The following is a 12,077-nucleotide window of genomic DNA, read 5'->3' as shown; positions in this document are numbered from 1 at the left end:
AAAACATTAAAAAGGGACTTCGTAACACAAAAACAAAACAAAATTCACACTCCAGTCATCTCCCTACTCTTATAAATAAAGTACAGTCCCTAAACTGGCCAGTGCCCACTATAAATCTCATAGCCGCCTTTGCATTTGGAGTACGGGCCTCTTGTGAATGAGCTTCTGTTACGATACCTTGTTGTCATGGCAACCACTGACCCAAACATATAGTGGTTACGTAACGCCAAGTAGGTTACGTTCATCTAACCTAAATACAGCATTACATTTTATCGTCGCAAAAACTAAAAAACAAAACAACAAAAAAAAAAGCTTTAAAAAGCTTTAGCAGAAAACTATCATTTTCAGGAAACTTAATTCAGATCTTTAAAAATCAACAAAATCATCCCAGAGCTCAATCTTTACAAACTGTACATTTAAGACGTTAATTTATCAATAAAATACGTCAGTGAAGAAAAATGTTTTCCACAGAGGTGTTTTCCATCCTTTATTGCGACGCCATGACTTCAAATGAAATCTGAGTCCCACACAAATGAGCTGGAGAGGTTTTTTTTTTTTAGGAGAACAGTTCAGGAACAAGATGGCTGTCCTGGGGCAAGAAAAGTATCTTTCTTCTTCCACAGAAACACGGCATTTTTAACGTGGAAGTCAGCGGCGTTTAAACAGCTTACACAGTTTTTTTAGGCAACAACTTTAAACACTTTGAGGGCATCGCTTTTTAACGGAGGACGTCGTTTTTTTCCAGACGGAAAGTTTTCTAAACCGTTTGTCAAGAGTGAAAACTACAAACGGTGGCTGGGGAGCAGCGTACCGTTATTTAAATGTCTCCAAAGTGACTTTTACATGTAGTTTAACGTTTTCCGTGTACATTTTAGCGAGTTGTTTGGTAACTTTTCAAAATCCTTTTGCTTTGTTTTTACGCGTTCAACGGTTGAGTAACTGAACCGAATACCCGACATGCTTCAGCCGTTATAAACATAACTGCTGCCCAACGTTCAACTTTATTAGATGCTTCACTCCGGATAAAAATTAGCAGCTAACTGGACCATGAGCTCATCCCGAGTCCGACCGCAGCAGCTGCCGCAGAGCCAGCCTGGCAGGTCGCCGCACAGACTCGACTCCAGCGAAGGGATAGAGATGGAGAACATCCAACATCAAGACCTCGGTCTCGGAGGAGTCATAGGCACCCCGTCCCCGCCGTCCAGACAAGCGTGGAGTCGGGACAACCCGGGTTTTGAGCCCGAGGATGAGATTATGGAAGCCGACTGGCCTCCAGCGAGTCCCGGGAGGAGGTCGGTGTCTACGGCTTCCAGCAGCAGCTGCAGCAGCGGCCTGGGCAGCTACACCGGCGCGGGCAGCAGCACCCACATCCCCCGCGGAGGACTGTACCCGACCCCGACTGTGGATGCCCGGCAGCAGGACAGACATGACCACCGCAGCTGTATGAAGCAGATACTCCAAAAAATCAGAAGTTAGTCTCTGTCTCTTATGTTATACTTCATGGATCAGTGCATCAATTATATAGGCTACAGATCAGTAACATCATGATGGTGTAGGCTGCACAATGAAATCTGACAAGTTGATTTTCAAAAAATAAATAAAATCAAATGTAAAAATCCAGGACACTTTTTGTTGTAAAAAATTAAATAACTGTAATTATTTATCTTAATTTATGTTTACTTGATATATAATTGTTAAATTTACCTAAAAAATGAGTTATATTTACTTGATTTTGTGAAATTGTTGAAACCTAGAAATGACTAGTTGAATTAAATCAATCTTTCCAAGTTTTAGTAATTTCAATAAACCAATTTTACTGTGATATTTATCTGTATTCTGCTGGTCATATTTGTATATTCTTACACATGGTAAGAAAAATCATTGGTAAAATCCTCTTTGTCATAATCAAGTTACAGCAGACTAACATGGTTTACTGAAGAACAAAGAAATTTCACATCATTTTAAAGTTGCAACAACTTCACACAATTAAGTAAATAGTTACATTTCAAGTAAACATAACACTTAGATGCAAAGTAAACATTAATTAAGATTTAAAGTTATGTTTACTTTCATTTTTCAAGACAATCAGTTCCACAGATTTTCTTGAGTAAGATCAACTTGTCAGGTTTTTCAGTGTATAAAAACACATTAGTCAGGGTTCAGGTTTGTGTTGTTCAAGCCTAGCAATGTGAATCAAGGTTTTTTTCACTGTCAACTAGATATGTAATTATTTTACTGATTTAGGGTCATAGGTTCACTCATACTATAAATAAAGAGGACATTTGCGTTTAGAAATGTCATAATGATGTTAATAACAATAACAACAATAATAATCTTTCTTCATAGAGAACCTTTCAAAATCCAGGTTAAAAGTGCTTCATACAAGGCAGCAAATCAAAATGAACAATGACATAATCAAATGTAACATCAAAACAAATGGAGAGCTCGTATGTAACGAAGACATTACCTGGACAAGAATAAACTAAGTAAAACAAATTCTAGTAATATATATATATATATATGTATAAATACAGAAGCAATTTACATACAATAAAGTGAAAAAAATGAGAAGTTCTTTGATTAAAGGTCCCATATTCTAATAAGTCAGATTCCCATGTCTTTTTTTTGTAAAGCACGTCTAGGTGCTATATAAGTACCGGGAAAGTATCAAAACACTCATTCTACAGAGAAGTGCACACAGTCCGTATTCAGAGACTGTGCCTTTAAACGAGCCGTTAGGACTTCAGTCAAGTTGTGATGACACAATTATACTATATAAGGGTAGAAACTGCAGCTACAGCACAGTTTCGGTCATACCCCGGCTGCAATGACAGTGCAAAGACGCAGTGAGCGCAGATGGGAAGGCCTGTGAACGCTGACCAATCAGAGCAGGCTAGGATTTATCTGTAGGGGGGCTCAAAGAGACAGGCACTAAATCGGACTGTTTCAGACAAAGGGTGAAAACAGGTGTATTCAGGCAGTCAGTATGAGTGTTTTTTGAAAATTGAAGCTTGTAAACATGTTACAGTATAAACACCAAAACAATATGAACCTGAAAAATAGCATGATATGGGACCTTTAAGTGTTTCTTAAAAAGAGATTACCAACATCTCTTTTCTTACAAGGTCTGTGGTCTAACATTTATATATTTGGGATTCCCTTGTGTAGCCATTGTATTTCTGCTTTTTCTCGTTCCAAAGCTGAATTAAAGGCAGGAGACACTGTTGAGTTTTACTGCAGTATTTATGTAATCATGTCTCTATCATATCATTGTTTTTTCTTTGCAGTTCTGTGGGGCACAGAGCTGATGGAGGACAGTGACAGCAGTCGAGAGAGGTACCTAAGGAACGTACTGAGGGAGATGATGACATATATCGCATTCCTTATCACCATTTGTATCTGTAAGTAAACACTCAGAATCCTGCAAAACGACATGAAATTTATGCACAAGGTTTGTCAGCACGCTCTTCAGAAATGACTCATCTGTGATAACAACATTTGTCAGAGAAATAAACCAAACAGGAGTCAGGTGTCCGCAAAGCCATTTTAAACTTGGATAATGTGAATACTTAGGTGATATTGACTGGATTGGACTACCTGACCACCAAGTAAGTATAATAATAACAACTGTAAAAACTATACCATAATTATTAACATATTCACGCAGAGGGCATCAGGCTCTATGGAGTAAATATATCTTGAGAAGTTCACTTGGTTTAAGGAACATGCCCTAAATATGTGCATCATATTGGTGACACACATACAAAGTAAATGCTTGTGGCCTAAAACTTAGTCCTGGACTGAACTGAACCGACAGCTGATCCAAGTGAGTCTGAGAGAGCGCTTTAAAAAGTGGCACTAAATTTGCTGCCTGGGCACCATTCTTGAAGCTGAAAAGATATTTTTCCATGCTCACAGTGAATGCTTTATGGTTTTGGCAGCTAAAAATCAAATCTCTGACACTCGTCAGATGGCTTACAGTGCAAATATGATGGCCACATTTTGGGTTGGCAAAAAAAAAAGATGAAAATCTCACATTTGAGATGTGTGTGATGAGAAAACTTATGGTAAAGTTTCTCTTCTCTCTTTCTGCTGCAATGAAAAATGCCAAACTGTGGTTTAGGGTGGGTCAGGAAATGATTTCCTGGCAGACTGCATTGAGGCATATTCTGCCAGGCAGAGTGCAGCTATTAAATGCAGTTTCCAGAGCTGCTCCTTGATGAATATTGAATGTTACAGGGGATAGAATAAACTGAACCAAACTAGTTTGATGTAATTTTGAGTTTTTGTGAGTGTCACACTGGATGTGAAGAAAAGCACAAAAGTCATTCTGCATTGTAACACATGCTAATAGAAATGTCAATCTCAGTAGTAGTTTTGTTATATTCTGATTTGTTCCGCAGTGACCTATGGGATGGTGAGCGCCAATATGTACTACTATACCAAAGTCATGTCTCAGCTTTTCCTGGACACACCGCTGTCTGCCGGGGACACTGCCACTTTTAGAAGCCTCTCGACCATGGAGGATTTCTGGAAGGTAAAAAGTCAAAAGTCATTTCTGTTTCCTTTGGGATCTAAAGTGGCGTTTATATTTTTAATATAATTTGTATTACTGTTTTACATCTTTGGAAAAGACGCCTCAGCACAAGTACTGTAGGTTTAATGCAAGTATTTAAAGAAATAGTTTTTTGGAAATACACTGTTTTTCTTATTTGCTGCAAGTTAGATAGGAAAATTGATGCCTAGATCTGTCTGTTAAATTCAGTGCTACAGCTAGCAGATAACCATCTGCTAACTTATCAATAAGACGGAAAACAGGGAAGCAGTTAGCCTGGCTCTGCTCAAATGTAACAGAATTCGTCTAGCACCACTCAGTTATTGAGCTTCAGAGATGCTGAGAGGTGGACTTTGTTACCTTCAAACAGAACCCGACAAGCCGTTTCCTCCTGTTTTCCGTTTATGCTCAGTCTCTCCTGGCTGTAGCTTCATTTTAACCTTGCAGATATGAGAGTGGTGTCAGTCATCAACCAAAATTTGATGACTGATACCAGAGTTTATACTGGCATCAAACAGAGTACATTGGTGTTTTTTTCATGCAAACATATGAGAAATGCAGTTTAGAACTATACTTCTGTTTTAGTAGAAATATGTTTAAAATGAAGTATTGGTTCAGCATAGGAAAATAAGTGCAGTACTTATAAGCCTCAAACACATCAGTCTAGAGTTAGATTATGACAACATCATTGTATTACATGAAAAATCACCAAATACATTGAACTATCTGAACCTGAACTATGTAAAATAGACACTAGTTTCATGATTTTGAATAACAGACCTCATCAACTACAGTAGACACGATGGTACATTTCTGAGAAATCGTCTTTTGGGTAGTAAACAAAGACTACTTTTTAAAATGAAGATATGAGCCCTCAGAGTGTTACTGTGCCTGAAACCCTCTGTCTGAGCTTTTCTTAATCCTGACTGTCTTACACGTGCAGTTCACAGAGGGACCTTTCCTCAAAGGCATGTACTGGGAGGTGTGGTACAACAACAAGAGTCTGCCAGAGAACCAGAGTCTCATCTACTATGAGAACCTCCTCCTCGGAGTGCCGCGGCTCCGACAGGTCAAAGTACGCAACGAGTCCTGCTCCATCCATGAAGATCTGAGAGACGAGGTTCAGGACTGCTACAACATGTACACCCCGACCAATGAGGACACGGCCTCCTTCGGACCCAAGAATGGAACTGCGTAAGTCCATGCCTTTAATTTGATAGCGTTTGTTTGCGTTACATTTTTAAGGAGATCAGAGCAAAATATACCTACATCCATAACCTTTTTCTTTCTGGTGTCTCTCAGGTGGGTGTATACAGCAGAGAGCGAGATGGGTGGGAGCAGTTATTGGGGCCAGGTATCTAAATACGGAGGCGGAGGATACTACCAAGACCTATCTCGTACGAAAGAGGAGTCCGAAGCCCAGCTGCAGTTTCTCAAAGACCATCTGTGGCTGGACAGAGGCACCAGAGCGGTGTTCCTCGACTTCTCTGTCTACAACGGAAACATCAACCTTTTCTGCATCGCCAGGTGAGACTCATCAATCACAACAGATCCATTCAAAATGTGATCAAGGGCTGGGATTATCTTGAGATTTCAGATGCATTACATGGTATGGAGTATAAAGAATGCAAAATAATAACTGAACAATGGCAGTAGGAATGAAATGCAACTGAAAATAATTTTTGCAGAGGCAAAACGTTCATTAAGAAGGCTCTCAATTTAACATCCAATGTTTGGTTTATGTGACGTTAATAACAAAACTACTAAAGGATACATTTCTGGGGAAAATTTAAGCGTACTCGCTGCTGAAAATTTGCAGATGAAACATTTGAGATATTTTAATTCTCTAATGGGTCCTAGCTCTTCATTTCTTATAATCTTTTGGAAATGTTTGAGATATTTTCTACAGTTCATTTCAGAGAAAAAAAATAAAAAAATAAAAATATTGAAAAATGCACATGACAGTTTGCCAGAGCCCACAGTGACTTCTTCTCATTGTTTCTTCTGTCTGACAATATGTAACAGAGAAAGGGAGCAAATCCCAACATTTTAGGAATCAGAGGCACTAAATGTTTGGTATTTTTAACTTAATAAATTAATTAGACGATTAATTCATGATCTAAATTGCTGTTAGTCGACTAATCAATTATTCTATAGCCATTACAGTCAAAATACAAAATACCTTTCTGATTATGTGAATCATGTCTTACATACATGTGCTTTATTTTGATTTATAGCCAACAGCTAACAGTTTGTATGGATTGATGCATTGGTCAGGTTGTTGGTGGAGTTCCCTGCCACTGGTGGGGTGGTGACCTCCTGGCAGTTCCAGACAGTGCGTCTGATACGTTATGTGTCCAGCTGGGACTACTTTGTGGGCCTGTGTGAGGTGGCTTTCTGTCTCTTCATCCTCTACTACGTGGTGGAGGAGGTGTTGGAGATCCGCATCCACCGCCTGCATTACTTCAAGAGCCTGTGGAACTGCCTGGATGTTCTCATAGTTGTGGTGTGTATCAAAGTTGTATTTGGGATCATGTAACAGTTTTACATGATCCTTGAAATTCCTTTCAGTTGGTAAATTTGGGGGTGGGGGGGGGTCAAGGCCTTGAAAGTTTTTGAAAATAGATGTAAATAGACACATGGGTAATTGAAATTGATTATCTTTTTCTTGCAAGAAAAGAAATTGATGTTTTTTTGCCATTATAACAATGTAACAGTGTGTAAATGTTGCCTATGAGCTTCTATAAAGCCTGCTTCTTCTCATTATAAAAAGGGTTAGGGTTAGGGTTAGGAATTTGAACTTGGGCTAATTTGGCCTGGAAAGTCCATGAAAAGTCCTTGAATTTGATGTTCAAAGGTCTAGTGTGTATGATTTGGGGGAAAATATGAGCAGAAATTGAATGTAATATAAAAAGAATGTTTTCTTCAGTGTATAATCACCTAAATGTGTTTTTGTGACCTTAAAATGAGCCTTTAAATATCTACATTGGGAGCAGATCCTCATCAAAGGAGATGTTGCACTGCCATGTTTCTACAGTAGCCCACAAGAGACAAACCAAAACTGTCTCTCGCCGGCCACCGTAGAAAAAGAAACCTCTGCGGATAAAATAGCTTCCAGTATAAACCTCCTCAACCATGAACACTGAAGGAATTATAACGGGGAGAGATTTCAGCTGGTTGCAATCTGCAATCCTAGTTGCCACTAAATGCCCCTAAATCTTAAAGAAAGTTTGGGAACCCAGACTAAAGTAAACTCATAGTTGTTTTAACAAAATTGACAGAATTTATTGTTCTCTCTTTGTGCCCCTTTTTTTCCAGTTGAGTGTTGTTGCTATTATAATGAACATAACCAGAACAGCCATGGTTAGCAACCTGCTAAAAGGCCTGTTGGAAAATCACACTGCTCACCCCAGCTTTGAGCCTCTGGCCAACCTGCAGGTCCAGTTCAACAATGTGGCTGCAGTCATCGTCTTCTTTTCCTGGGTCAAGGTATAAATCTTTAACTTTTGGTTCATTATGAGCCCAATACCACAGACGTAGAACCCCAATACTGTAAACTGACTGACTGATGCTGATAATTTATCTTATATGCTCAGCTTTTTAAGTTCATCAACTTCAACAAGACAATGAGTCAGCTGTCCGGCACCATGTCTCGCTGTGCCAAGGACCTTGTGGGATTTGCCATCATGTTCTTCATCATCTTCCTGGCGTACGCTCAGCTCGCTTACTTGGTGTTTGGAACCCAAGTCAACGATTTCAGCACCTTCCAGGCCAGCATGTATGTAATTCAAAGTCCAGAAGTGTACAAACATCTCAGAAAACTGATGTTTCATGTTGTTTAAAAATGTTGCTTCTGTTTGTGTAGTTTTACTCAGTTCCGTATCATTCTGGGAGACTTTGAGTTCTCAGAAATAGAGGAGGCGAATCCAGTGCTCGGACCCATCTACTTTACAACCTTTGTCTTCTTCATTTTCTTCATTCTCATGGTGAGCAGAGGGAAGTCACGTTTGTTCACGTTGTTTACATACGACCCTTCACTAACACAAGAACACCTTTTCTCATTCTTTCTCCTCAGAACATGTTCCTGGCCATCATCAATGACACGTACTCTGAGGTGAAAGCCGACATGTCGCAGCAGAGGTCTGAGATGGAAATGACCGATCTAATTAAGAAGGTATTGAAGAACATGTATTATTCATGTTGGCCAGGCAGATTAAATCCTTTAAATCAATAGCAGCCACCATGGAAATAAAGGCAGAAAAGCTCCAGAGGCTACTCCAAATATTGCAATTTTTTGGGTCTGGCTGTATCACTTTACAGGTACAGATATATTGGGAAAATGTAATCAGAAAAGATATTAGAAAAGAAAAAGAATATCAGAAAATGTGGGTTTCTGACAGGAAAGGTGTTAGTGGAGTGGTTGGCTTTTTTTTTTTTTTTTTACCTGAAATTGATATATTTCATAACACTGAAATAATTTCCTCTGATTTAAGTCAAAGTCTCAAGTCAAAGTGCTGCCCAGCATTTGTCAGCTCCAAAACATGTGATGCAGAGTGAATTTATCTTGATGACAGTGGGAGCAGGAGGCATCTGATCCTGGGAACATGTTTGCCAGTTTGCATAAGTGTCGGTTGTGTAATACCTTTAACTGTAACAGACTTCTTCAGATGAGTCCAAATATAAGTATTCTTCTCTCTCAGGGTTGTAACAAAGCTCTGATGAAGTTAAGACTGAAGAAGACGGCAGTAGATGACATCTCCGACAGTTTGCGTCAGGCTGGCGGCAAACTGAACTTTGATGAACTCCGCCAGGATCTTAAAGGGTGAAGAAAATCTCAAATAAAGCTAAAAACTAAGCTACTGTAATATTTGTGTAAGTTTGTAAATGTCAAATGGATATGCTACATGTCCTGAGTATGCTTTTACCTTTCTCTCTGCTCAGAAAGGGCCACACGGATGCGGAGATCCAGGCCATCTTTGCCAAGTACGATCACGACGGCGACCAGGAGCTGACGGAGCACGAACACCAGCAGATGAGAGACGACCTGGAGAAAGAGAGAGTGAGTGAAGATGCCAGCAGCAACAGCAGCAACACGTGGAAAAACACAGCATACCTTGCACACAAGTGGTAGTTAACAGCCACAACACCTGCAGATGTTCAGTGTGTCTCTGCTCGCTCGCTAGGAGGACTTGGAGCTTGAACGCAATTCACTGACTCGACCCAGCAGCGGGCGGAGCTTCCCTCGTACCCAGGACGACTCGGAGGAAGACGATGACGAGGATAGCGGCCACAGCTCTCGACGTCGCGGCAGCAGCTCAGGGGGCGTCTCCTATGAGGAGTTTCAAGTGTATGGATCTTTTATTATTATTATACTGTAACTTACATGCAAGTTAATCAGTGAATGAAAGCTGAAGTAATCACTGATTGATAATAAAAATAAAAGGCAGCCTCAGGTCTAAATCAAACATGTACAGTTTATATACTTAGTTATACATTGAGGTTTACATAGAACATGTGATACAATGATAACTAACGGCTCTGTGTTTCTCAGGCTGGTGAGACGTGTGGACAGGATGGAGCACTCAATCGGCAGCATCGTGTCCAAGATAGACGCTGTGATCGTGAAGCTGGAGACCATGGAGAGAGCGAAACTCAAAAGGAGAGATGTGCTGGGCCGACTGCTGGACGGAGTCATGGAGGTGAGGAGCAGTGGAGACACAGTCAGTGGCGGCGCGTTAAAACATGGTCATAAAGCTGTGATATTAAATGTTTTTTCAGTCTCAACACAGCTAAAATTACTGGTGTTGGTGGAATGAGAAACACTTTTCAACAGGGTAACAGCAACATAACCCCTGTATGCGTGCAACGCCCGTTTCCCCCAACTCTAAGCATTCAGATCGCTCAACGTGTCTGCATTGTTAAAATAAGGCCTTGCTAGTGAGCCTCGACATCAGTTCATTTTTTTCTACACTTAAACAAAGAGTATCAGTGTTATTCCTCATTTTGAAGTGACATCAACAGGTTTACTTGGAAAGAGTATATTTTCACTTTTGGTGTGTATTCACATCACAAATTTGTTGTTAAATTTAATTGAAAGTGGTATTGAAAAGTCTTAATGACACACCCTGACTTGATACATCCTTCTATTAAAAAAAAAAGTCTGACTAAAACTAAAACTCGACTAACTAGCCTCTATGACTAGATATTTCGATTTCCACTGCTGAATATTTGACTGTTTGTAAAACTGATACACATTTTTGACAGGACAAGCTGCACTTCATTGTCGACCCTCTGATATATACACACACAAAATAAATTAAAATAAGCACAATCTCAAATCACTCATAAAATAACAATAAGCAAGCCATGCCACAATAAAGATGAGAAGAAACGGGCATACCGTCCTGCTGCGTGTACTGTGTTTGCAGGATTACTGTAACCAGGTGACATCAGCTCATTTTGTCAGATAACCTGCGTAAACCGGATTCTTCCGTTCATGTAAACAAACAAACTTAATCTGTTGTTGTCTGTCAGGATGAGCGTGCAGGACGGGAAATAGACGCTCAGATGGAGCGGCTGGTGAGGGAGGAGCTGGAGCGTTGGGAGTCTGATGATATGGCCTCACAGGTCAGCCACCCACAGCCAGCCACTCCTGTCGGCCCACGGCCCCGCCCGTCCTCCTCCCTGTCCACCGACGGCCTCGACGCAAGCACAAACGGGAGCAGCCATGTGTGAGGAGGACTTGGTGAAGAATTTTCCACTCTGCCAAGAGACTCTCCTCCGGAAGTTTCCCTGCAGCGGTACGAGTAACTGAAGATGTGGGACCATTATTGTAGAAGAAAATACAGTTACAAAGGAGGTGACAAAATCAAACGCACCTCACCTCAAATACTTCAATGCACTGAGATTGAGCGAGGGTCTCTTGTGAGATATCTAAAGGTATTCACTTAAGCTTTTATCAAGTATTACTTAAACAGGATGATAAAAGGAAACAGCAAAATGTGTGAAAGAGGTTGAAGAATAATGAAGAAATTACAGTACAGTGTTACATCACAGAGTTACACACAGTATTTGATATAATACACCATCCTGCCACCATACTCAGTCGTACTCAGAATACACAGCATATGATTTTAGTATTACTTGAGAAAAATGCTCACCTGCTTTTGATTACTGTATCCACACATCGCAGCATTTACACAAATACCAAAAAGGCATTTCTATGACTGTTAATTGTGCTGATTATGTTTTCATCATTTTAACACACAGTAGGTAAAAGTGTGGCACATTCTGTCATATTTACTCATCCTCTGTACATCAATTAAGCCTCCAATTAAATATGTTATTATCATTTTATGATAAATATTGTAACTTGAAACAAACTTCGATTTGGAGTGCATCTAGTGTTCATGGGAAACCCATGCATTTATTATTGTTTTCTCTGTGCCTTATTTTTTTTTTTACATTATATTTCTATTTTTTAATCTGTTATGCCAAATAAAATGTTCTTAAAATAAAAGTT

General features: G+C 39.8%; 1 protein-coding gene across 2 annotated transcripts; it reads left to right on the top strand.

Moving 5' to 3' along the window:
* The first annotated feature begins 554 nt into the window (after window positions 1-554).
* pkd2 (polycystic kidney disease 2) lies at window positions 555-12,074 on the top strand. 2 transcript variants are annotated; one of them, XM_042485610.2, is made up of 15 exons: window positions 555-1,471; window positions 3,288-3,401; window positions 4,404-4,537; window positions 5,499-5,749; window positions 5,858-6,082; window positions 6,833-7,061; window positions 7,874-8,044; window positions 8,152-8,333; window positions 8,421-8,541; window positions 8,631-8,729; window positions 9,256-9,377; window positions 9,497-9,614; window positions 9,742-9,902; window positions 10,107-10,254; window positions 11,090-12,074. In XM_042485610.2, exons 1-15 carry the CDS (start codon window positions 1,048-1,050, stop codon window positions 11,288-11,290), a joined length of 2,700 nt encoding a protein of 899 aa, XP_042341544.2. In that variant the 5' UTR covers window positions 555-1,047; the 3' UTR covers window positions 11,291-12,074. The 2 variants fall into 2 exon arrangements, with proteins under 2 accessions (XP_042341544.2, XP_042341543.2); XM_042485609.2 differs by having other exon boundaries at window positions 556-1,471; window positions 9,739-9,902.
* The last annotated feature ends 3 nt before the right edge of the window (window positions 12,075-12,077 follow it).

The sequence above is a fragment of the Plectropomus leopardus genome, chromosome 3 (genome assembly GCF_026936395.1).
Source record: "Plectropomus leopardus strain MGB_pleo_1.0 chromosome 3, ASM2693639v1, whole genome shotgun sequence".
NCBI classification, from domain to species: domain Eukaryota; kingdom Metazoa; phylum Chordata; class Actinopteri; order Perciformes; family Serranidae; genus Plectropomus; species Plectropomus leopardus.
Note: the sequence above shows the minus strand (reverse complement) of the source record. Positions and strands in the feature narration are given on the sequence as shown.